Raw genomic sequence first — 27,681 nt, forward strand, 5'->3', positions numbered from 1 at the left:
TGAGAAACAAATATTTTTTTAATTGAGAAATAAATTATTTTTTTTTCATATCATGGCTTTAAACCCAAGACCTGTTGATCCGATGTTTTGTACGACCAGTCCATTCATCGATCATCTGTTGTATGGCGAGATCATACTACTGGAGAAATATCTTGCAGGCGTTGAGAGGCAGTTCTCCAGCGCACTATCCTGCTCCACCCTCAAATACTACTGCTACTGCGCACATCTGGATTCTATTGGGTTGCCAGATTAGGATTTATTTAGTTGGGTTGGCATCTGATCACAGCCTTGGTCGAGAGATGGAGGCCCAAGACGCATACATTCCATATGTTTGTTGGAGAGTGCACTCTCACTCTACAAGACATAGAACTGTTGTTGGGGTTACCTGTTGACGATGAGCCAGTCACCGGAGTGATGTACGATGACTGGTTAGAAGTTTTTCAACTGTACCTCGATGCGGACCCACCTGCCGACAAGATTAAAGGATCAAGGTTAAGTTTAATATGGTTAGGAACACAATTTTTTGAGCTCATAGATGATGCAGACGAGGAAACCGTTATAAGATATACGCGAGCATATATATAACAAATGATGGGTGGAAGTCTGTTTTCAGATAAATCAAGTCATTTTGTTCACTTGATGTTCCTACCACTATTAGCTAACCTCCATGATGTGGGCGGTATTCGTGGGGTGGAGCATGCTTGGCATGGTTGTATAGACAACTATGTAAAGCAACAAGACCTGAGGTACAAGAGATAGTTGGGCTTCTCATACTTTTGCAACTATGGGCTTGGGAGCGATTTCCAACAATGGCTCCACAACTACAACATGTTAATGACGCTCAGTTAGTTGGACGAGCCTACGATTCTCGGTATGTTGTTTTAATTCAATTTAATTTTTATATCACTGATCTAGTTAATTTAAATTTAAATTATCAATTTAAAAATTTAGGTGGAGAGACAAATTTTGTGTGACTAGGACAGCCACACATGTAGTCAGTCAGTATAGATACATGTTTGATCTGCTTCAACCTGAACAGGTACATTACACTAAACCTAATGATTATTTTATACACATTTTTATTGTATTTGTCTTTAATATTCTCTAATATAATATTTGTTGTTTCAGGTTATTTGGGAGCCATACAAAATTATTAGCATACTTTGCCTAATGTTTGTACGAATGGTCAAAACATATGGCGGATGATGAGTCCTCTCATATGTTTTCCCATTGGTGATGGCACTTCGACAGGTGATGAGACAATTCGGTTTTTCAGCAGAATATCCCATCGCCCTGTAATACTGAACCCATACTGCATGATATTGACCTAAGGACTAAAGATTGGTCCGAAAAAAATGCACATTGGTAGTGCGGATGGCACTATCGTGCAAGGTTTATTGCATGGGGTTTCTCTTGAACAGTTTGACACAGATTCACTACAGAATATATTCATTAGTATAATATATCACAAGGCGCTACGTCACTCGTCCGGGAGCAGTTGTGGGTCATCTGGTAAATGAATATTATCTAATTATTTTTAATTTAAATTTATTTTAAATAGTCTAATTGTTTTATAATTCATAGAGATCGAATAACCGTAGACTACGTGAGGTTGCGAATGATCCGAACCAGGTTCTTGCTATATGTAATGACAACTAAAGCTATATGGAGGAAATTCATTATATGTATGATATACTTATTGTTCCTCCACCAACTCCTAGACGTAGGGGACCTGTTCGAGAAAAGGATGAGTTTGATGAGGTTGACATAATGTGGAAGAGTTGCCTCCTATGATGCAGACGTAGAGTCAAACTGATTATGTTAGTCCGATGATGATGATGTCAGCATTTGGTTCAAGACATTATGACTCAGAGGCTGGTCCTTCGTCTTCATACATGCATGGACATGGTCGGGGTCGTGGAGAGCATAATGAATATTTATATTATGAAGCGCCTGTAAAGGTACCAGAGCAACATCAAGAAGAACCCAAGCAACCTCAAGTTCGAAGTCAACGATGACAACCAGCTCGAAATCGACGACGTCCACCTTGTGGGACACATTGATTTTTGTAATTATTTTTATATAAATGAGATATTTAATTTACATTTTTTTATTTTTATGAGATATTATTTTTTTAATTTATTCTTTTTATATATTATAAATATTAATTATTTTGATATAGAAGCTTTTAAATGTCACTGACATAAATAATAACATCAGATAGTCTAAATCTAAAAAGTTAGGTAAAAAAAAACTTCAATATTCAAATTTACACATTTTAGATAATAATTTGGGGACATAATAAATCAAGTCAACACTCAAAATCTTCACATGCAAGTCTATAAATAAGACTGTATTATTGATATAAAGAACAGAAATTTTAATCATGGTAGTGAGGTCAATAGTTTAAAAGATTTTACAATAATGATCTTGTATTCCTTTTGTACATTTGGTACCAAGATTTTGATGGAGTTTTTTTTTTCTTTTTTTAAATTATAAATAATAATAAAATATTTTTAGAAATTTTTTTTATAAAATGGAAAATTAAAAAAAGAAAAAAGGTGGAATGTGTAATAATTGAAAAAAGAAAAAAAAAGTGAAATTTGTACGGATATCTCGCTCTCGCTCTCAAAATCTCGCTCCCTCAAACTCTTGCTCTCTCAAACTCTCGCTCTCTCTCAAAATCTCACTCTCTCAAATCTCACTCTCTCTCTTACTCTTCCCTCTTTCGTTCTCTCCCAATACAAAATTATTTTAACACATCAAATAATTATGAGTGTTATGAGGAAGGTCTCCGGTTTCCAAAATGAGGAAGGTCTTTCGTTCTCTCCACATCAAATAATTATGAGGAACGTCTCCAGAATGATAATTAAACAAACTCAATAATAATGTTAGGGCAAGGTCGAGGGTTCAAAGTTCGACAAGCAAATGTGGAAAGGTCGAGGATTCAAAATTCGACCTATTTAAAAAAAAACAGCAATATTTTTACAAATAGTTTGAAAACAACAATATTTTCCTAAATATTTTCTAAAAAGACAATATCCTTTTAATTTTTCCTACTAGACACATAGATCAAAACTTTTCAAAGATATAGCCTCTCTACAATTGCACTTAACTTAGCTTTTTTTTCTTTTTTTTAATTATTCTTTATTTGAAGGGATGTGAGATATGATGAGGGTGCTAAGAATGTTTCGGCCTAGTTGAGATATTCAGATATTTTTAAATATATATATGTGTGTGTAATTGAAAAAGATATACATTATTTAACTTTCAAATTATATCTCTTTCGCAATTGCACTTAGCTTTGATGCTCTCTTGCAAGTTGTGGAAACATACTGATTTGGTAGTTAGGTATCTTATTTAAATAAGGTACACATATAACTTGAGAGTTTTCATGGATGGGTCACTTGCTAAATTTGTTCATATAACCAATTATTCAATGAAATTCTTCTAATAACATTAATATCGAATATCTGTTTATTTGTGCTAGGCATATATTCCATTCCCATTAATCTTTTTAATTAGGTCTCATTTGCTAAGTATTCAAGCTTATAAATTCTATTCCCACCTTTAAATTGTTATTCACTTTCTTCCATTATTTTCAAAATCAAGCTAAAATGCGAAAATTAAAAAAAATAAATAAAACTTACTATTGTTAGTAGACTTTAACTAAGAATTCAATTGTATCTTCAAAAAAAAATGTGAAAACTATAATATAAAATTTAGAAGAAAACAAGCATAAACAATTTAACATAGTCAATTATGTATTACAAACAGTGGCATAGAAAATTCAATCAATCCAACTTGCACTTCAAACACAGACTTTAAAAATTACACCCTCATTTCTAATTCCAACCAACAAATCTTTTGGAGTTTCATTTCGAACAACTCCAAATAACCTAAATAGCTAGATCTATGAAACATTTATTATTGAAGAGGGGGACGATGAAGAAATAAAAAAAAAAAAAAGCATTAGAGATTAAAAAAGATAATTAAAAACCAATGGAACCGAAAATAAAATCAGTGAGAGCACCAATCGCCAAACTCTGAACCAGTGAAAACATTGTACTGCCAAACACCGATCCCAAGCTCGATGATGACGAGGAATTACCTCCATTTCCATGTCCACCATGATTCATCTGATGATGATGATTATAATTCGGATACCCCCAACCATGAAATTGAGGTTGGGGTGGCCCCGTCGCCCACGGCGGCGGAGCATGGTGGTGTATCCCACGTGAGCCAGAAGGCGAGCGGGCGATCGATCTTCGAAGGCAATTGAGATGGATATTGACTTCACAAACGCTGCAGCCATAAACCCAGAGAGAAGAACAATCTTCTTTGCAAATGGAACAGTGGCCGGAGGAGAGCTTGTAGAGGCGGAGCTTATGGTTGCGATCACTGATGTGGCGGAGTTTGTCGGGGACGCGGGTGCAAAATGAGTGGACGTGGAAATGGCAGTCTTTGCAGTGGTAGAAATTGTCGTGGATGGATTCACGGCAAACGTCGCAGATCCGGCGGGTCCGAGAGGGAACTAAGGGGTTGCGGATCATGTGAGTCAGTGGGTGGCGGTGGAGGAAAGAGGAGAGTTCATGAGGGTAGTCATCGGAGAGATTCGTCGTCGGAGTCGGAGGAGGAGGATGGTTTGTGTTTTTGGGCACCGGAGCCATTTCTCTCCGGTTAGTAGAGAGAAAAATAAAAACTTTGGGTTAATTGTGTTGGTTTGAGGGCCACTCTTCTTTTATCTTCACACGTTGATTTTGGCAAAGACTATGACTTTTGGCGTTTTTTCTTTTTTTATTTATTTGTTTATTTATTTTCACAGGTCACTATTTGATGCTTTTTTTATATTTTTTATTTACCTAACGAAAACAAATGATGAATGAATCCATGCACGATGCGTCTCTCTCATTCTTTCTCTCTCTCTCAAGTTGAATTTTGTATATAATTTGTTTCATTTCAAGCCATTTGAGTGACATTCAAACCATGGTATGAAGTGAAAGTTATGGGTTTTGTTTTAGTCACGACTTTAGTTTCGGTTGTTTTAAAACTAATATAAATTGGTCAATAGTTTTGATTATGAGTTGATAAACACGAAAAAAATGATGTGATATGATAAAAATATATATATAATGGCAATGTAATTAAATATATGTGGATAGTGATTAGATGTAAAGTAGGATACATCTAATCTATGAAGCATAGATACTTCATGTAAGACAAAGAATCCGTATCAGACACGTATCGGATACTGATACTTCCAGATACTTCTCAGATACATATCTAACATGCGATTTAACATATCTATTTCTATGCGTATTTTTTTAAAGAAAAGAGACAAGCAACTAATTTAATCTTTTCCAATCTAAAATTAGGCAACCTATTTAAAAAGTTCACTACTCGAGTCCAAAATTAAAAAGAAAAAAAAAATAAAAGACCAAACCTTAGAATCATCTAATCTTCATCTTCACATTTGATTCCCCACAAAGTTCACTAAAATATAAACCATTTGGAAATCTTCAACAATTCAATGAAGCAGTTATTCGTTTATCTTCATACTTCTCCCTCTAATCTTCTTCTTCTTCGTAATATGAGTCACTTTTCTATTGCATTTTATTAACTATTGTACTTCAACATCTTAGATGTTGCTTTTTTGTATTGTATTTCAATGTTTGTGTTCTATTTTGTGCTATTGTTATAACTTATATGTTAAATTTATCTATATCGTAGATTTTTTTGAAAAACAGAAAATGTATCTTCATTGTACCAGTATCCTCGTTTTTTAAAAATGACGTATCCTTAGACGTATCCGTATTTTAGTTTTTTAGAAATTGACGAATTGCCATATCCGATTGTATCCGTATCGTGTAACCATATCTGTGTCTGTGCTTCATAGCATCTAATCTTATGCATCATTTCTTTGATAGATAGTAAAAAATAAAAAAATATTTTTTTTAAAAAAAAGTTTCTCTCTTGATAAAATTTAATTGGACAATTATTCGGATACACAAAGATTAGTTATTGTCCACAATAATGGTTCTAAAGACTAATTGCAAAACTATTATTTATTAATTCAATGGTTATTAGAGGTATGCCTATTATTGAAAGTGAAAAGTGCTAGAGTGACTCGTCACTCAATATACAGATATTAAACAGAAAGCATTGACAACAATTGTAATAACAAAAAATACCAACAACAAATAAACCAGTAAAGGCATACAACAGTCAATGATCCAGTTTGGTGATAAACACCTAAGTCTGGAGGGCAGAAAGCCCAGGAAAAATAATTCACTAATATTAAAGAGTTAAGCAATTTACAACGTAGTACTTATTTGTAATATGAGAATCCTTTCTCTGGCAGCAATGACTTAGGCTCCCCATAAGATCTTGAAACTCTTCAACATATTGTACTCAACGGAGGAAGAACTTGCACAGTGGAACAGTAAGCAAACAAACAAGAACACTATATAAAATAATTCGGTCGAAGTACAGAAAAACGTGTTGCTCAATTACACAAATGTGGCAACCCTAAATGATTTGCGGCATTCACTAATCCAATAAAAGATATAAGTTCTCATTTGAAATAAAAAGTTGTGCTTAAAAAAGCAACATATCGTACTAAATATCACAACCGAATATTTCAAGATATGGAAAAAATTCTACAGGAAAATACTCTAATGTACAACTAAATGTTAATACTTTATTCGAGACATCTGCAGAACCGTTTCCTTAGAGAAAATTATAAAGCCTACAATCTCCCCCTTTGGCTTATAATTTTTTTTTATAGACAGAATAAAAACAAACTACCATTCAACAATAAGCATAAATGTCTAAAAGATAGTCTTGACAAAAACAATAACATCAATAAAACAACACAAAACAAGCTAAAACATCTCAATCCTTAGAGCAAAAATACATCATAATCAGGAGCAAAAAAACCAGTAAAAAACTTCCACCAAACCAAACCACAAACAACTCTCCCTTTCTGGCTGTAAAAAAAACCATCAACGTCATTGTTGAGAAGAGGAAGCACCTGCATCCCGCGATAAAATAGATCGCATGATCAATAAAACTTCATCCACTTCAACCTTTTTCTCTCAAAGCTAGCCCACCAAAGACTCCAAATCATTTGATGTAGTGGAAAACAGTTGAAGAATACGACCACCAAATGAAAAAACTATTAAATCTCGACTTGAACTATCAAGATGGTAAGTAATCATGGTAGTATCCATATCAGGAACATGATGACCCTGCAAAAGTTTAGAATTGATGAAGAAGAGACTTGGAGATGGGCTAACAACATCTAAAGCAGTCAGAAAATCAGGCTTTTGGGACAATGTAATGTTTAATTTAGTTGATTAAAAATACATCATAATTGAATTGTGATCTAGTTTCAATCTCATACATCAAAGTAGCAATAGAAATGGACAAACCAAATTTGTGTGAAGAAGGGCACCAATAATGAATTACAATCCTATGAAAAAGGGCATAATTAACACTTAAGACAGTTGTCAATAGTTGACCTTTACATGGCCAAGTGGAACATGCTCCTCCAATCAACTCAAATACCAAATCTCTTAAAGAAGGATGTTGTTCTTTCATAGTTTCAAGATAAGTACGACAAAGAAATTGGTTGATCACCGCAGTAGAGAAAATAAAAGCATGTTGCCTAATGTGTACCTTCTGAAGATCTGGACTAGCTGATTTTGCAAAATCTGAGAAAAGATTCCCAATGAATTCACGAACCAGCTGAGGGTAGTAATCCCAAATTCAAAACTATTCTTTCAAGACCAGTAATTGAATAATTCCATAAGCTCAGCATATTCTTGAGTACGATTAGATAATTCTTTCTCATCCACAATATTTCATTTTACAACATACTTCCACAGGCTTGCACTCTTTTCAGTGTGGAAAGAGACCCCATCTTTTGGTTTGAACATATTGGTCACAGATGGTTATTTTCTTTTGGTTTGAACCGTGACCTTAGTGACCCGAACAGATCCTATAGCTTCTTTGTCTAAGTTACTCTTGAAACTCTAATCGGAGGCTTCGTCAAAAACTGATTACTTAGAATCATGATCAGAGGACTCAGAAGAAATATCAACATCATCATTACCATCTCTATAAATACTAGTACTATCAACAACCTTCTTAGATCGGAGAGCAGCAATAGGGATATCGTCCTCATCATAAAAAAGAGTGGAACGGGGAGAGTTCTCTAAACTTGGGTCGTTGGAATCAGTGTCGACTCAAATTCAACAACATTTTTCACATGCTGAGGAACCGTAGAGACCAATAAATCAACATTATCAGAATTTTGGTCTGGTAAAGTGAATGACTCATATAGAGTCTTGACATTTTCTTGAACATTATGAGCCTCGTCATTAGGCTCAGTGCCAATAACAATCGGAAGCACAGGAGCGCTTTATGAGTTAATACCATCGAGAACAGAGGAGGCAAAAATAATATTCTCAACAATAGAGTTAAAAAAAAAGTTTTATTAGATGTATTTACACCTTCATTTTCTTTTCTAAATCAGCAGAAATTTCAACATTATTACGAATCGACATCACAGTTGAAGTAAGGATAGACAACTTCTTAGATTCATGATAATCTAGATTAACAACATTAGAACACAACTCAGGAGTGGGAGTTTGAACAATCGTATCAGCAAAAATAGAATCAGATTCAAGATTAACAACATTAACTAAACTACACTCGGAAATCCTAGCATCTACGTGAGCTTCTACAGATATTTCAACAATTTCATTAAGGTTTCTAGGCATGACAATATATGCATGCATGTGATCATATTCACCATTAAAAGGAGTTTTATTTGGAACAATTTCAAAACCAGCCTCAACTAAATTAACCTTGTTAAAGACAATGAACTTACCTTCTTTCTCTTTAGTATCTAATGGCTAACTTGCTCCATAACATCTTCTTTTTTGTGGAGGAAGAAGGTGAAGGAACTTTAATTCAAGAGTACCTACGAGCAAAAGTAGATCTTTCCAATTCATTGTGACAGAATTACCATATATACATTCAAACATACTAATATGCATTCATAATGCTAAAGAGATCAAGAGATTACACTAGTTGAAGATTTCTTCTTCACATCGAGTCTAAAACCCAACCGTCTACCTCGAACAATCACCACTCAAACAGAAGAAAACGAAGATGACACCACCACTCAGAGTCCTCAATATTCTTGAAGTGAGAATCCAAAGTGTGGGCTTTGTTCGGATTTGGTAGAGGGAAGGAAGAAGAGAGACCGTACACAACAATCAAGTAAGTGGGAGATGAGGTCGTCTATCGCATAGACAATATGTTTGATCATTTAGGTGAAGTATATGATCATGTAGGAAAAAGTAAGCGATTGTCTAAATGATCATGTAGGAAAGGGTAAGCGATCATCTAAATGATCGTGTAGGAAAAAGGTGAGCGATCGTTTAAACGATCGTGTAGGAAAAACTAAGCTGTCGTCTATACGATCGTTTAGTAAATATCGAGAGCTAAATGATCTCTTAGGAAAAGGTAAACGATCATATGGTAAATAGCGCGCGAAGGTATAATCGGTAAGCGATCGCTTAGCAATATCATATATGTAAGTGATCGTGCAGGCACTATCGTATAGGCACTGATTTTCTAAGCGATGACACACTCTTTAACATAATGTCTGTGCATCTCATGCTTAATACACTGCCAACTATTTATGCATCTCAAAGAGATCTTTCAATACACTCATTCGTTATTAGAATAGAAGAGACGTCGTCCCATTTCCTTTATAATCGTCCGATGAATATGATCTCATCATATTCATAACACATAAATTAATATCATATATTAATTATAATGCTTTCCTCCACTAGATATAAATCATATTTATACCCAATTTCCTCCAAATTAATGTATCTCATACATAAAGTTAATTATATCATATTTAATTAACTCGTTCAATTATATCATATATAATCGAACTCCCTCTTGTCAATTTGAACATTTCAAATTGACCCAAAAACTGACTCTCAACTTGTATCCAAGCTACCAAGGGGATCTTATGGACTTATGGCTCAAAGCTCCAATGGTATGTGAATAGCTGACTAAACTCTTTAGTCACGATATCCACCATCCGTTAACTGTCAGACATTCTACTAAAGGCTGACAATTGAACACTTTTTGCCATAGATATATTTCTATGTCCATTGGATATAACCAATCATCATTACGATGACCCTTCACGGATGCTCGTAATTACAGTAGGTCAAAATACCGTTTTGCCTCTGTAATTACATCTTTCTCCTTAAGTACTATTGATCCCTCTAATGAATAATACAACATAGTCGTACTATGTGTAAACACCTCTAGGGTCATGAGAAGTTTATTTCTATTTGGTTTTGAACTTTCAAAATCACAAATTTAGTACCTAAACCAAGACTTTATTTATTAATTAATTAATCTATTAAACACTCTAAAGAAATATATAAGATTTCAGTAGACATAAAAATTTAAATTTGTATGTATTTATCTAGAACTTATTAGATATAAAATTTAAAGTTTAGCCATAGAACATTTGAAAGTCTTACTCCTACTAATACAAATTTTCAAAGTTTAATAACATATTTAACTTTTAGTTTTTAATTTAAACCTAGAAACACTACTCTATTAATACTTTTCTTTATTTTTGTATTCACTCTTTTAAGTATATATTCAAAAATTACAGGGCTAGTTGCATAAATTGAATTCAAGCCCAAAATAATAAAATATGTAGTAGAAGGATAAAATAATTCCATGTATAGATCAAAAAACAGTAGAAGACTAAAATACTCATGCCTAGCCACAATTTTGCTCATTTCTTCCTAGGTATCTCAAATTAAAAGCTATCATTGATAGCAGCTATCAATGATAGCCACTGATGGCTGCTATCGCTGATAGCTTCTATTAATTGTTATTGATGATAGTTGCTATTAGCGATAGCTTTCAATTTGAGAAAAAATAATATAATCTTGAAATGTTAGCTTTAAATTTGCTATCAATTATTAGTAGTTATCATTGATTCACTTTCATCCATTGGAATCAACCTTGAAATATCAATACTTAAGACTATCAGTGGCTATCAATGATAGATTTATAAATAGTGATCAACTTTGAAAGAAAACCAACAACTTTGATTATCGCAGTAGCTACCACTAATAATCTTTTATCATGGGTAACACTGGTAAAAGCTATCAGCCGTTATCACTGATAGACTTTCATCAATTAGAATCAACCTTGAAATATTAACACTTAAGGCTATCAATGATAGACTTCTATAACATCACCTTTGAAAGAAACTCGATATATAGATAACATCACTGGTAATATGCTATCAATAATCTCACTGATATCATGCTACAATGATAGTTCTCTATCACCGATAACGTGTTATTAGTGGTACCTTCTATCACCGATAACGTGTTATTTGGTAGCTTCTATCACCGATAACGTGCCATCGGTTAGCTTCTATCATCAATAACATGTTATTAGTATTAGCTTGTATCACTAGTAACATGCTATCAGTAGTAGCTTCTATCAATCATAGTCATTGAACATCTTTTTGCCCCTTTCTTGTCCTTCCCAAACATTTATAAGTCTCTTTTCTTTTCGATGATAGCTTCTATCACTGATAAACGTGTTATTAGTGATAACTTCTAGGCATTCCACTTACATTTTAGTTTGAGATTCAACTTTATTAATTAAACTCACTAAGTTGGCTATCAATGATACATTTCTATAAGTGGTTATTAACTATGAAAATATAATCAAAGATTAAGCTATCAATGATAAAAAATATTAGTGGTTATCATTGATAGACTTTCATTTTCTATTTATATTTATTATGTTTTATAATAATCAAACTTGATTATTAGTTTATTGGTGTTAAGTTACTTATGAATTGAGTACTTTCAAGTCTTGAGTACGAAACTCAGCCTCATAATTCTTGTGAAAAAAAAAGAAGAAGAAAAAACTCAAATAAAGGAAAGAAAAATTTTAAAAAATAAGAGAAAGAGAAGAAGCAAAAACTGAAGAAATGAAAGAAAATTAAATAAAAAATAAAAAATAATAAGCAAAAACCGAAGAAAAAGAAAAGAAAATTAAAAAAGAAAAAAGAAAGAAAAAATGAAGAAAAAAAAGAAAGGAAAAAGAAGGAAATGAAAGAGAATAAAAAATAAAAACTGAGAAAGAAAAGAAAATGAAAAAAATGAAAAAAATGAGGGAAGAAGCAAAAACTGAGAAAGAAAATAAAAAAGACTAAAAAAGAAGGTGTACAACAAAATAAGATAAATGAGGACAAAATTGGAAATTAAAAAAATTCAAAGAAGACCAATCAACTCATCCATATTTGTAAATATTTTAAAGATTTAATATACTTTTAGATTTTTTTTCTCTTATTCTATTATGTATTATAAATATTCAAAATTAAATCAGCCTTCAAAACTAAAGAAAAATTAGTTTTTTTTTTTGTATTTTTAAAATTTAATTAAGAATTCAAATATTTGTTAAAGAAGATTGAAAAAGAAAAACAAGCGAAATAGTTAGGAAAAGGGACAAAACTTGTGATTTAATGAGTCTTCATCTTTCCTTTCTTTTGGTGGTATTTTTCTTTAGAAATCTCTCTTCCATGGTTAAAAAAAGGGAAAAGAATGAAACCATATCACACATTATCTGACTTTAAGACAAGATGGGAAAGAAGAGAAGAGGCAGTAGGTAGTAAAAATTGGAAGGACATTTCCAATTTATTTGATTTTTGAAAACCGTGTAAGCTTTGGATCAAATGAGAAAATTTTGTAGTACTACGATAATACCTATTACTCTAATTCATACTTTAACATATAATAAATGACATTAAATTTTCTCCGATGAACAATGAAAAATATGACAACAAAGAAAGAGGAAAGTGATAAACACAATCGCCAATTTAAGAGAGCTTTTTTTTTTTTTTTATAGAGTATTTATTTATATAATAGTAATACTATGGTTCATTTTGAAGTTGTTAGATTATTTTTTTTGTATTCATGATTTAAATTTTAGATTTGTAATGATGCTTGTCATCTTAGATTTTAAAAATAATTAAGTATGACTTTCTAATATCATTACCGCGTATAAAGAGTGTGTTAACTATCTATATTGTCTCTTGCACATCATAAATATGAGATTTTCACCGAAATCGTGAAAGTCTCTTTTATTCTAAACCTAATCGCAAGGTTAATCAGGGCATGACACGATCATGAAATCAGAGTTGAACACAAACTTTGGACAGATCCCGATTGCGACAATAATGAATGCAAGCTCGAGTATTAGGGTTGACACAATTTTAAGTCAAATTAGATCACGAAATAATGAATTGAATGTGCTAAGAAAATACTAAGGCCACATTTACATCCATGTATAAGTAATCATCGAACAAAAATCAAACTTTGTCGAACTTACCTCATTGCAATTACATTATGTTTACCTATTTCTAATGGGCACCACTATCTTTTAATAAGCCCAACTCCATAATCCCATATAAATAGTTATAAATGAGAGAGAAGAAATTATCGATATGGTATATTAATAAATTTTTTTAAAATTTTTACTATTCATTGATTGTGTGAGACATTTTTTTTTTCTTTTGAACCATGTGTCATTCCTCTCTCTTTCAACCTCTATCTTTCTCTTTTTTTTCTGTCATTTAATCTTCATCTTTCATTTCCTGATCTGTTTTTTCCCCTAAAAAAATTATAACATTCAATTAATATACCATACCGATAACTTCTCTTCTCCTTCCTTGTAAAAAAAAGAAAAGAAAAAAGAAAAACTTAGACCCATATGGTTTTTTATTCATTTTTGTTTTTATGTTTTCAAAAACAAAAAATACGAGGAAAACAATTATAAAGTATTTGGTATACTTATTTTAAAAACGATTTTTAAAAACAACACTTAAAATAACCCATTTTCGAAAAGGATAAATTATTGATTTTTTTATTTAAAAAAATTATGAACACAAAGTACATTTACACATTAGACTACACAAATTATAAATTAAGAAAAAAAAAGTGTATATATTTTTTAAATGAGATGAGTATAATTCAAATAATTAATATTTTATTTAAAAAATATGTACACTTCTTAAATTTTAGGCATTAACATTTTTTTCAAGTAATATTGGAGTAGGTCAATAAAAATAAAAAATGATATTTTGATTATTGTGACATATTCTTCCATTAAATAGATTAGAAAAGTAAAATGGCATTATGGTAATCATATTGGCTTCTAATTACAATTTCAGGTTGTAAATGTTGAACGAGATTTTCTAAAAAAAAATTAATTAGTTGAAGATAGATTTTGTATTTGTATTAATTTTAAGGGAAATTTTCACATATAGAAAAAATGTCAAACTATTTATAAAAATAGTAAAAAAAAAAGTATTGATAGATACTGATAGACTTCTATCAGCGTCAATCAATAATAGACTTGTATCAATTTCAGTCACTATAGTATCATTGATATATTTCTATCAGTTTCTATCACTGACAGACTCTGAGAGACTTCTATCAGTATTAATTAGTGATAGATTTGTATGAGTTTCTATCACTGATAGTATCAATGATATATTTTTATCAGTTTCTATCACTAATAAACTTCAAACAGCCTCTATCAAAAAAGATTAAATTTTGCTATTTTGTGTAAATAGTTTCCCTTATTTTTCTATTTTTGAAAATTTTTCTAATTTTAATATTTTGAGTACAATCTGTAATAAACGATCACATTCTTTCTCTAGAAAAGTAAACTTGTCTTGAGGGTTCTGCAGCTTGTTCTCAATGTTGATTTATCTTGAGGGCTTTGCAACTTGTTCTCGATGTTGATTTATCTCAAGAATTTTGTAGCTTGTTCTCGAGGTTAAACGCATAGGCCAACTTGAGGAAATGTAAAACGCGTATATTCTTGAAGTTGAAGTTTTGGAAGAATATATGTACATTCAAAGAAGTTCAATCTTCAAGTGTGATTTAGTCTTCAGGTTTAGAGAGCCTTTTGATTGTAGGGTCGAGAATTGGAGAACTCTATTTATAGATGTTGGACTTTGTGGACTTGGGTTTCATTGGTTATGGACTTAACCCTTGACTCAATTAATTAGATTTGGACCTTAATTGACATTTGGATCAAATTAAGCATATTTTTCGACTGAAGTTTAACCCATGGACCAAATTATTTATCCAATCATTTGTAATTGCGTCATAATTTAAGAAATTAAAATTTTTTTATTCAAGAGTAAATATATTTTGCGATATACATTTTTTTATTTGCAGTTCAATAAAACATAAATTATTTATATCAAATACTGAAAGAAGGTTGAGTAGGTAACATTGGATAGTGGGGGTCAAAATTTGGTCAAAATTGAACGAAATAATAAAATAGCAGTGTTTGTTAACTCTAGAGTTCAATTTAAAAATAACTTGTGGAAAAAATACTTTCTAAAAATTTCTATATGCACCTATGAAAAAAATTAGTAATTTAAAAGCGTGTTAAGTAGAGTTTTTTCTTATAATAATTTTAAGTGATAAAAGAAAATTTAACAAATATAATAAATAAAAAGCATTTAATTAATTTTGAATTGATTTTAAAACTATTCCTTAAGAAGCACTTGAGAATTAGAAATATGAATTTTATAAATGAGAGTAATGGCAACTGATAACACTTTTAAGATTAATAATGAAGTGTATAACAATATTTTTTAAAAAAAATTACAAATATAGCAAAATCTATCTATGATAGACTCTATCAATAATAAGAGTTTATCATTAATGGAAATTTATTAACAATAGAGTCTATCATTCATAGACTCCAAGAGCTTAATCAAAATTTTGTTATATCTGCAAATATTTTACATTTGTGCTATATTTGTTAATACTTTAGACCTAATTGCTATATTTGTAACTATCCCTTTAAATCAATCCAATTTTTTTTAAGTACTTTTTTTTTTTATTAAGATCAATTTTTGAAAAAAAATAATTTTGATTAAGGTTGTTCTTAAATATAGAAAAATAAATCAAAATATTTATAAAATATAACAAAATTTTAGAACTATCAATGATAGACATTGATAAACACTGATAGACTTCTATTAGTGATATTGATAGACATTGATAGACATGATAGAACGTCTATCATTGATAGTTCTAAAATTTTATTATATCTTGTAAATATTTTCAACAGTTTCACAATTTGAAATAATTTCCTTTTGATTATATAGAATAGAAAGTTAAAACTACAATAAACACTTTTTAAATATTTAATTTTTCCAACGGTATTTATAGTAAATTAATTTTGTTTTTAAAAAAACTCTTTCACAAGTCATTCCAATTCAAACACACTAAAAAATAAATGTTTTAAGGTGGAAGAAAAAAAAAACCTTGTGAATTTGAGGTTAATTGATTTTTTTTTTCCTTAAAAAGAGGGGAATTTCATCTACATTTCTTTTTGTTAAAATGAATGCACCTCCCTTTTCTCTAATTTGAAGGGGTAAAGTGTGTGAAATAATTCAACGTTTGAGGCGGATTTTCTTTTTCTTTCTTCCATGTTAAGAAAAAAAAGGTTTGAACATAATGATGATAACTCCTTTTAAAATGACGAAAAATAGGACTTCAATAATTGGGACACAATGGAAGAGTGTGATTGAATCAGTAATTTTAGAAAGAAAGAAAGAAAAAAAAAAGATTTTCATACCGTAAATATAGACTCAATTGATTCCGAACTTTTTTTAAATTGATTTTGAATTATTATGTTTGGTTTCAAAAATGATTCTAGAATTATTAAATTAGTGAGGATCTATTTGATAACCATTTGATTTTGTTTTTTTAATTAAGTTTATTCATCTACGTTTCTTACCATGATTTGCATCTTTCTTAAATACAATGGTTGAATTCTTAGCCAAATTTCAGTTCTCAAAATTTGGTTTAGTTTTTTAAACTATTGGTGAAAAATAGATAATAAAGAAAGAAATTCGGAGGTGGAAGTAGTGTTCATAGACTTAATTAAAAAATAAAATGGTTATCAAACTAAACCTAAAATTTAGGTTTTCTAGTTGAAAAGTCATTTAACTAAAAATGAAAAAATAATTTTGTTAAATATAAGGAAAATTCAGTATTTCAACAAATGATCAATTAAATGAGAGAGATTTTTTGTATGATTCTAGTTCAATCATATCTAAACCAATTATTGAGAAATTTAATTTTTGTTGTAAAATTGGGGAGCGGAACGAGGTACCACTAGAATATAAAAAACTAAGAAAACATAATAAATAAATAAAATAAAATAACAGAAGAACTAAAACTGAAATGTAATTAAGATTATGAAATGGATTTTTTTTTTTTATTTTTCTCACAAAATTCTCATCAATCCACACATATCTACAAATTCCACAAATGATTCTAGTTTTGGCAACTAGGATGCAAACCCTAAGTTTGTTTTACTAAATAATTATGTTTAAATCCTCTTAATTAAGTGTTTAATGCCTTTACAAGTAAGTGATTAGGATGATAGCATCGTATGTAAAGTGAAAATATGATGAGAATGTAAGTGTTGTTAAAGAAGAAAATTTCAAAGTGTTAAATGTAAGGTTCTCGAGTGAGTGAAGAAGAATTAACACTTAGAGGGAAAACAAGATGTTCATGCAATGAAATCATGTCAATGTATGCGACAAGTCATGCCAGTTCATGCGACCAACTCTTCCAGGTGACATGTGACCAAGTGTTTAAGGAAAAAGGAATTATATCTAAGTGTGACTGTGTGGTTTCGGGAAGGTCGTGAAGGAAGTTAAGGGTCGAGTATGACGTCGGTTGAAGCTAGACATAGTGGTATGCGATCAACTCATAATTACCATGTGGCCAAAATAATAGCCAAGTACGAAGTAGGTTATGGAAATGGATGAGGGTTGATTATTTATGCAAGGCTTGCCAAGAATGTTCCAGGACAGACAGTGCGATGATGGCCCGGTTATGCAATAAACAACGAAAGGGATCAAGTGATCGCAAGCCCTATGTGATGAAAATAAGTTGAGGATTTCAATTTTAATAATTTGTTAGTGATCTAAGTGGTAGCCTTAGGAAAGGTTAACTAATGATTAATGGGTCAACAAGCCTACGTATAAATAGGCTTAGCAAATAAGGAGACTGTTTTACCAAATCTTTCTATGACTGTGCTTGTTGAGGCTCTAAAGGTCCTGAAGGATTTCTCAGCAAGTTTGAGGAGATCTGAGAAGTTTCCAGTTGAATCAAAAAGGAATTAATACTCAAATTCTAAGGTATATGAGTTAGGAAGTTTTGAGTACGTTTATCAAAAGGAAATTTAGTTAATTAATAGCTGGAAATACAATAATGAGGTTTAAAAGGTTGAATCTGAATTAATGTTGTGGATGAATAAGGAGGCAACTACATATGAAGAGTAAGCAAGTAACTGGTTTGTCTAGGAGTGCGAAGACGCACAAAGGCATGAAATAAGGCACACGAAGGTTGGTTGACGTATAGGCATAGAAAGGTGTCCTCGCGACCATAGAACACCCAATAGAGAGGGAAGCCAGTCTTTAGACAGGACAAAGGTAAAGTAGCTAAATATAAAGGATGTGATGAACTCAATTATGTTGTGATGATGATATGCCCTAATGTTAAGTTAAGTATTATGTGAAGCTCAAAGGGGAACTAATGATACTAACCAATGGACCGCTTCTTATTATAGGGAAGACGTGAAGGAAATCGGATTCGAGATTTCCATGAGCAGCAGAAGTAAGATAATTCCAAATCACAATCATGAATGAACAAAACATTTACAGTCAACTTCAAACAAGCGGTTATACAATTTATACAGAAATTACAGCATGAAAAACTCAAATGAATAGAGAGCAAACTCTACGCACATTTGAAGATGCGTCTCCACGCTCTGTTGCGCGACAGCTCGAACAATAGCAACCTCGAACGCTCGATCTACACGCTGTCTCTTATACACATCTAGATGTGTATAAGAGACAGGAATTAATGTTGTGGATGAATAAGGAGGCAACTACATATGAAGAGTAAGCAAGTAACTGGTTTGTCTAGGAGTGCGAAGACGCACAAAGGCATGAAATAAGGCACACGAAGGTTGGTTGACGTATAGGCATAGAAAGGTGTCCTCGCGACCATAGAACACCCAATAGAGAGGGAAGCCAGTCTTTAGACAGGACAAAGGTAAAGTAGCTAAATATAAAGGATGTGATGAACTCAATTATGTTGTGATGATGATATGCCCTAATGTTAAGTTAAGTATTATGTGAAGCTCAAAGGGGAACTAATGATACTAACCAATGGACCGCTTCTTATTATAGGGAAGACGTGAAGGAAATCGGATTCGAGATTTCCATGAGCAGCTGAAGTAAGATAATTCCAAATCACAATCATGAATGAACAAAACATTTACAGTCAACTTCAAACAAGCGGTTATACAATTTATACAGAAATTACAGCATGAAAAACTCAAATGAATAGAGAGCAAACTCTACGCACATTTGAAGATGCGTCTCCACGCTCTGTTGCGCGACAGCTCGAACAATAGCAACCTCGAACGCTCGATCTACACGACCGCAACATAGCACGAACTCTTCGCACTCGTCCTCAACGACCGCCTCGGCCACGAACTCTTCAGCCACACGAACGGCCTCCACAGAACCTCGACAGTGTCGAATAGAGTATGACACCACCAACAAGGCTACCTTAGTATCTGTCTCTTATACACATCTAGATGTGTATAAGAGACAGCTATTATACACTCCACTAAAGACCAACAACTGAATTCTCCTTACCACATATATATTATGTGTCCATCTTAACCAATCAGCGGTGCGACAACCCTTCACAGATCGCTTGTAAGTACAGCTGGGCCAATAACCGTTATGCCCCTATACCTGTCTCTTATACACATCTAGATGTGTATAAGAGACAGTAGGCACTCCACTAAAGACCAACAACTGAATTCTCCTTACCACATATATATTATGTGTCCATCTTAACCAATCAGCGGTGCGACAACCCTTCACAGATCGCTTGTAAGTACAGCTGGGCCAATAACCGTTATGCCCCTATAGTTACATCTGTCTCCTTAAGTACCACAGATCCCTCTAATGAACATAAGTCATAGTTCTACTATGACTGAGTCTTCTCTTCCAAAAAGAAGTTGTGGTCACTATGTTCAAGCCCCGGAATTAGTCCTTAAGGGAGCAATCTTTGTACTTATCCCTACTTCGGGAAAGAAGTGCATTCCATCTTGTGGATTGAGTTCCTAGCTCCCAGATCAGACAAGTCCCCAAAAAGATAGGCATGTTGAGTTGACAATTTGGCCGGGCCGCCTTCAAAGGCAGGAGTTCCCAAAATTCTCAGGATTGAGGTCGTGTCACCTATGGTCATTTAGTTGAGATGTAAGTCTCTAGTATCAACGGCGCTATATACAGAGTCTAGTCATCTCGTAGTCCAGGTCTTATACAAACTCTTTGAATAGAACACCCCCACTCGCACGTCTCCACATGAACGGTCAGGATCAACCATCTGTAGTAGTTTACAACACTTGCAAACTTCTACAAAGCGGACCGTATTCGTAGTGTCACCAGGATCAGGTATCCTACCTTAATCTTTATAATACAGACCTATTTAGGTTATCACTTAAGGCATGATTCACTTGTATATCACATATACATACTTAAGTTCACATAAGATAATCAAGGAGGTTTGTTTATTGGATATGAGTAAATGCTAGAATTAAATAACACTTATTTTATTCATTGAACAATGTGTATCTTTACAAAACAACGAGACTCCGGGAGAATTAGAACACCAATCCAAATGAATTGATAACTCAACCCAAACCATACGGGTATTTTAAGCTATATCTCGATGATGTTGGGTGTCGGGAAACTACTATATTCTTGTAGTGACATATTCTAAGACACATCACCAAAATAGCCTAAGGAGCAAATTCCAAAACCTTAAATAAATATATAACTAATTACGCATCTCTGACAATGACCAAAGGTTGTAGTTGGAGTTTGTCAGTAATGTTGGTAGAATTTTCGTATAAAACTTTTTAAACACTCAAAGTTCACTTTTCTAAAAGTTGGTTTCATTTTTTATCCTAAATCAACTGATTTTATAAGCTCATGTTTTCAAAATTCATTTTGTGTGGTTACCAAACACTTGAATTTTTTTCAAAATGATTTATTTTTTAATTAATCACTTGAAAGGTATTTCAAATACAACCTTAACCCCTATATTATATTCAAATTAGTAATTAATTTTTTTAAAACAAAATTATAACAAATATCCTTGAACTTTTCTCTTTGTTTCAAAAATACCCCTATATTTTCAAAAGGTTCAATATAACCCCTCAACTTTCATAAATGCTTCAAGACTACTATCTCAGTACAACCCAACTATGAAATATTTGGGTTGGGTTGGTTCGGGTTAATCGGGTCATTTATTTAATATGTTGTTCTAAAAAGAAACAAAACGTAAATATGTGAAGATCTAATTTAATTATTTTAATATATTGAATTAAGATTAACAACTTAATTTCAATTTATAGAGTTAAAATTTTCTTCCTAAAGTGCAAAAAAAACTACTTTTAAGAATTGTTGAAGAATAAATTATTCAAAAAATATTTGAATTAAATAAAAAAAATCAATATATATAAAAATAATTGTATTATAAGTAACAAAAAAAATATTTTAAAGTTAATAATATATTCGGGTTGGTTCAGGTTGGTTTGGGTTATATCAGGTGAATCCATGAACCAATCCAATCTATAAAAAATTCATTTATATAAACCCAATCCAACCCAAATGAATAGATAACATAACCCAAACCGCACGGATTGGATTGGATTGATCGATTTTTTCAGATCATCGAATTTTTTTGAGACAAAAGATGAGACAAAAGATGTGACCAACTTGATTTTGTAACTTCTATTTCATATCCATCCCACGGCCACGGGTTTCAATTCCACGCCCGATAACAGACCACAAATTAATAACTTTTGAGTAGTCGAGTTATGATAAATTTAAGAACAAAAAATCAATTTATACTTATAATAATTAGTTTAGGTGTCATTTGATTCGAAGGGGTTTTTTTTTTTTTTTTTATGAAAATTGATATATGTATCCAAAACCTATATTTGTTTTACAGTTTTCAACACTTTGTCTAGTAATAAAATCGTTCCCGACATCCTTATTTGCCACGAACAAGAGTTTCAGTGGGTTTCTCTTTTCTTCTCTCTCCACCCTACTTTTCATTTATATATAACCGCTTTTAATATAGTAAATTATTAATTAATATTAATTAACAAAATTAATATAAAATATTTGTTTAATAAATAAATAATAATATAGTAGAAATACTTACTGAACTTATTTTTAACAGTAAAAAATTTATTAAATGAATGCAATTATTATTTATACAAATTATTAATTAATTAGCTTATAATATCTCAAATACATTGAAATAGTTAAATTAGAATGTTAAATTTAGTCCATACAAAAATCATTTTTCAATTAGTTAATGAATTACTTATTGTTTTTTATTAATAAAAAACTATTATTGAGATAATTTTAATTTTATTCTTTATTATGAATATATAATAATTATGGATTATTTATATCAGTTAGTTATTTTGTGATTAGTTTTTGTTATTTCATTCCTTATTTAACAATATATTTATCTTTTTTACCTTTTTATATTATATGTTGTTTAATAAAATATACTTTCTTATATTATTTATTATAATTATATAATTATATTATTAATTGTTGAACTTAATTAATTACAAAAATGATATTAGATTATAATTAATAAGACATTATTTAAATATAACAATTATTTAATTTCAATTAAAAATTACTACATCATTAAGGATTCTCAATTAATTAATTTTATAGATATATTGAATGATATTTATTATTTCATTAATTAATCTATTAAAATTATATAGGATTATCATACAATTAAATTAAATACGTACATATTTTTTTCATAAAATTCTTATAGAATTTCTCATGCATAATCAAATACAGCCATATTTGTTTTTCAGATATCTTCTACACACTAATGCATTGATGATTTTAAAAAGTAATTATAATAAGATATCTAAATTGATTGACTAATGAAAATTTAGGAGTTTAATTGACTCAAAATCATAAATTTTCATTGGTCAAACGAAGTTTAGAAGAGGACGTAGATTGATACATTTATAAAAATTTAGAATTTAAATAGATACAATTATTAATTAAAGATTTTAATTGTTATAATTTGCTATTTGTAATAAATTAAATTATATAACACTTTAACAACAAGAAATAATTAAAATAGAACAAAACTTTACTTAACACAAATTGAGAGGATTTTCTACTCTAGACATCAGAGTTTCAATTCTTATCCAACAAAAGAAAAATGAAGGAAAAAATATCTCTTTGATCCCTAGGTTTTGAGCCTACTTCCTATTTAGTCTTTAGATTTCAAAATGTAACACATTTAGTCCTTAACTTTTGAGTTTGGTTTCAATTTAGTCCATAAATTTCAAAATGTTACAATTTTATCCTTGACATTTGAGTTTTACTTCAATTTGGTCCCTATATTTAAAATTTACACTTTTAACCTTGATTGTTCACTAAATATTCATTTTTCATTTTTAGAATTAATTTATGTTAATAAATTAAGAGTCATAAAAGAATTATAATTAATTAAGTTTCACTATTTTTATCACTTTTAAAATTAAATTCAAAATTTTACTTCATAATTAATTTTAATTAATTGATAGAAATTGATGTCAATGATTGAAAGTGAATATTTAATGAAATTTTGATTTTAAAAATGTAAGAGGTTGAAATATAGGGACCAAATTGAAACAAAACTAAAATCTCAAAGATAAAATTATAACACTTTGAAACTTAGATATTAAATTAAAACAAATTAAAGATCAAAGGTGTAACATTTAAAAGCCAAAGAACAAACAGAAATTACACTCAAGATCTACATGCTATGGGCCGTTTGGTTGGAGGAAAAAGAGGGTGAGAATGGGAATGAGTTTACAAAGTCATGTTTGGTTTGTGAGATTTCTTTATTTATCTTGGAAAAGACATTTTTCAGACATCTTTTATCAACAAAAGTGAAGGAATTACATACCTGCCAAGAAGTGTGGGTTTTTACTTCTTTTCCTTACTCTCCATTCCATTTTCCTCACTTTCCTCCCTTTTCTTTTCTAGTCGTCAAATCACCACATATATATATATATATAGTTCTTCTTTCTTTTTTAAATTAGACACAAAATTACAATTTCAAGGAAAATTAAGAAGTAGTGTTGTATATAATAGTTTTTAGAGTTGAATTATCTATATTTGAGGTATACAATATTTTAATTTTAGTTTATGAAGTATGTGTTTAGAGTATTGATTTGTTTAACATAGAGTTATGAAGTATGAGTTTGTATTGATTGCATTTTCCCCTACCTTTTCTTTTCTTGTATTGGATGAGTAGTGATCTGTTAAATATTATGTTTTATAAATAAAGATAAGAATAATATTTGTTTAACACGTACATTTGATCTTCTGTTAATATATACAAAAATTAAATCATGGCATTTTGGATTGACTGATAAACAAAATTATTTTCTAAATGGTTATTTTGTGTATGTTAGTATTTATACTTTGATATTGGTTATATTTGATTTTTGGAATAAAATATAGTGTAACTGCTTAAGGTTGTTGTTAATAATTACATAATAAAAATAAAACTGCACAAATTAATTATTTAAAATTAATTAAGACAAGTTTTTTTATTAGTTTTATGCTTTATAATTGCACAAAATTTTAAAAGTGATCACACAATTTAAATAAAAATAACATTCAACTAAACATAGTTATAATTTCCAGACATACTATTCCGTACACAAATATAACCATCTTTGATTCCTATTAATTTTGAAAATGAGATCCGATTAGAGGCCGATGGGAAACCCAAAAATAACACTAGACATCACACCAACGGTCAGTCTACCGACGAGCGCAAACATTGACTTCCCAAGCTTTCCCCCACTTTCGGACGATGCCGGCGGCGCTCCATAATTGTGATACACAGAAGGGTAATCGGGAACGACGTAAGGGGCGGCGTAGCCATAATTCCCATAATACCCTCCCATACCAAAATTACCGTAATTATTACCAAATTGCCCACCAGAATTATACCCACCATTCCACTGAAACCCACCGCTGGGAAACGGAGGTGGCCAACTTCCCCACGGCGGCGGCACTCCACGAAAAGTAGTCGTCCCTCTCCCTCCCCCACTCGGCCGTTGACTCGGCGGCGACTCACACGGCTCCAACAGACACTCGAGATGAATATTAACTCTACAAATCTCACATCCGTACACCCAAAGAGAAGAACAATCCTTTTTACAAACGGCGCAGCCACCGGATGGCAGCTTTTGGAGGTTCAGAAAATGTTGGCTGTCAATTACATGGCGGAGGCTTTTAGGGAGCTGGGTGCAAAATGGGTGGGCGTTGAAATCGCAGTCTTTGCACCAGTAGAACAGCCCGTCGACGGAGTCCTGGCAAATGTCGCAAATTCGGTCGTTGAGGCGAGTGCCATCGGGCTTACGGAGGAGGAGAGTGAGGGGATGGTGGTGGATGGAGGAGGAGATGAGTTTCTCCGGGCAATTGGCGCAGTATTCATGGAGATCGAAATTGCAGGAATGGCATCGGAACCGGGTACCGGAACCGGAGGTTTTACAACCGTCGCAAATGTAACCATGGTGGTCGTCGGAGTGCAATTGCAAAGGGTGGTTTGGATGAGTGAAATGGAATTTGGTGGTCTTCGGTACCGGAGCCATGGTGGTTGTTGGGGTTTCAGAGATGAGTTTAAAGAGATATTATAGCCGGAGAATTACGCGTTTTTTATTTAATATTTTTTTTTCTTTTATGTTATTTCTTGGAAATTAAAAGACTTTGCTAGTTGACTTGCAAGTTGCAAGAAGATGCATACAAATTTGACGTGGTTTTAATTAGTATTGTTATTATTATTATTATGGTTAAGTTATTTTTGTTGAACTTAAATTAATTAGTCTTGTCATGTGGGAGTAACAAATTAAATGTCAGTTATATTTGAGATATTTAATGAACATTTTGATAGTACTCACCCAATCTAAAAAGGTTGTTTTTATTTAAATTGAAGGTAAGAACTCAATTACTGTTTAATCCCATATTAAGTTTTCTAAATTTGTAAGTATTTAATATAATGAACTATTTTCGGCCATAATCAAATATTTTTTGGAAAATCTTCTTACTGTGTGTCAAATCAAGACATTAATACTAATGTAGGGTTCAAAGACATATTTATAGTGTTGTTTCTCACAAGTTTGCAACATATGGTGGTTCCTTTTCAGTACAACCATGGCAGACTTATTTCTGGGCATTTTCAGTACAATAATAAATGCAATTATTGCTTACATTTTTTCTCTTTTTTTTTTTTTAAAAATTTAAAATTATCAGTACCAAACCAGCAATTTAGCAATAAGCCAATGACACAGCTAAATAGAACATAATGGAAAGGAAAAATTCTCAATTTAAGAAGATGATGAACAATAAAACACCATTGCAAGAAGAACTAAGCACCAACAGAACCGAAAATAAACTCAATAATAGCACCTGCGGTCAAATTTTGAACCAGAGCAAACATTCCACCCCCAAATATTGATCCCCAAGTTGACGGCGACGGTGGACGTCCACCATAATTAGCTCCAGGAGGATAATTAAAATGATGATTCGGAAATCCCCAAGGAGCCGGAACTCCGCCGTGAGAAAAATGGCCACCACCATAACCATTTGGATTCACATAATAACCATTGGGTTGATGCGCCGCCGCCCACGGCGGCGCGTGCGCGTAAGGTATACTGCGAGATTTCGTCGGCGAACCGTATGGCTTAAGCAGGCATTTGGGGTGAATATTGACTCCACAAACATTGCAGCCGTAGACCCAGAGAGAAGAACAATCAATTTCGCAAACAGAACATCGCCCAGAGGAGAGCTTGCGGAGGGTCAGCTTATGATGGTCGTCGATGACGTGGCGGACCTGCTCAGGGAATTGAGTACAAAGTGGGTGGACGTCGAAGTCGCAGCGGTTGCAGCGGTAAAGCATGCCGTCGATAGATTCACGGCAGATATCGCAGCACCGATGGTCCATACGGGGAACCAGAGTGAGGCGATGGTGGTGGAGGAAGGAGGATAATTCCTGGGGGGAATCGGAGCAGTATGTATGGACGTCGACGTTGCAGGCGTGGCATCGGTATCGGGGGCCGGTGCCGGAGGTCTTGCAGCCGTGGCAGGTGTAATCACGGTCGTCGGAATGATGCATTAGAGAATGGTTTGGATGGACTTGGGATAACTGATATTGCTTTGTGGAGTTTCCGGGTACCAGCGCCATTTTTATCCGATCAATGGGTTCCTCCCCCAGCAGGCTTATAAGGAGAGAGTAAGAGTCGTGTAGACTTTGGAGAAGCCAAGACTTCTAGTCTCTCTTTTGTTTAAAAGAACAAAAAAGGAAAATCCCTTTGTTTTATGTTTTTAAAAATTTCATCGCATCTTTGTTAATTATAATA

General features: G+C 32.0%; 3 protein-coding genes across 3 annotated transcripts; all 3 read right to left on the reverse strand.

Moving 5' to 3' along the window:
- Positions 1-3,992: 3,992 nt before the first annotated feature.
- On the reverse strand, positions 3,993-4,670 carry LOC120073579. The gene has a single exon (XM_039026402.1). The coding sequence runs from the start codon at positions 4,668-4,670 to the stop codon at positions 3,993-3,995; it is 678 nt and encodes a 225-aa protein (XP_038882330.1).
- Positions 4,671-24,939: 20,269 nt separating this feature from the next.
- LOC120074144 lies at positions 24,940-26,007 on the reverse strand. Its single transcript, XM_039027160.1, has one exon. It carries the CDS (start codon positions 25,915-25,917, stop codon positions 25,027-25,029), a length of 891 nt encoding a protein of 296 aa, XP_038883088.1. The 5' UTR covers positions 25,918-26,007; the 3' UTR covers positions 24,940-25,026.
- A 452-nt stretch (positions 26,008-26,459) lies between these two features.
- LOC120074131 (diacylglycerol kinase theta-like) lies at positions 26,460-27,613 on the reverse strand. Its single transcript, XM_039027148.1, has one exon. It carries the CDS (start codon positions 27,504-27,506, stop codon positions 26,691-26,693), a length of 816 nt encoding a protein of 271 aa, XP_038883076.1. The 5' UTR covers positions 27,507-27,613; the 3' UTR covers positions 26,460-26,690.
- Between the last annotated feature and the right edge of the window lie 68 nt (positions 27,614-27,681).

Source organism: Benincasa hispida, chromosome 3 (genome assembly GCF_009727055.1).
Source record: "Benincasa hispida cultivar B227 chromosome 3, ASM972705v1, whole genome shotgun sequence".
In the NCBI taxonomy this organism is placed as follows: Eukaryota; Viridiplantae; Streptophyta; class Magnoliopsida; order Cucurbitales; family Cucurbitaceae; genus Benincasa; species Benincasa hispida.

Excerpts from the sequence above, each read along its gene's own strand:
- LOC120074131 (XM_039027148.1), bottom strand. The coding sequence starts at position 27,506 with ATGGCGCTGGTACCCGGAAACTCCACAAAGCAATATCAGTTATCCCAA.
- LOC120073579 (XM_039026402.1), bottom strand. The coding sequence starts at position 4,670 with ATGGCTCCGGTGCCCAAAAACACAAACCATCCTCCTCCTCCGACTCCG.
- LOC120074144 (XM_039027160.1), bottom strand. The coding sequence starts at position 25,917 with ATGGCTCCGGTACCGAAGACCACCAAATTCCATTTCACTCATCCAAAC.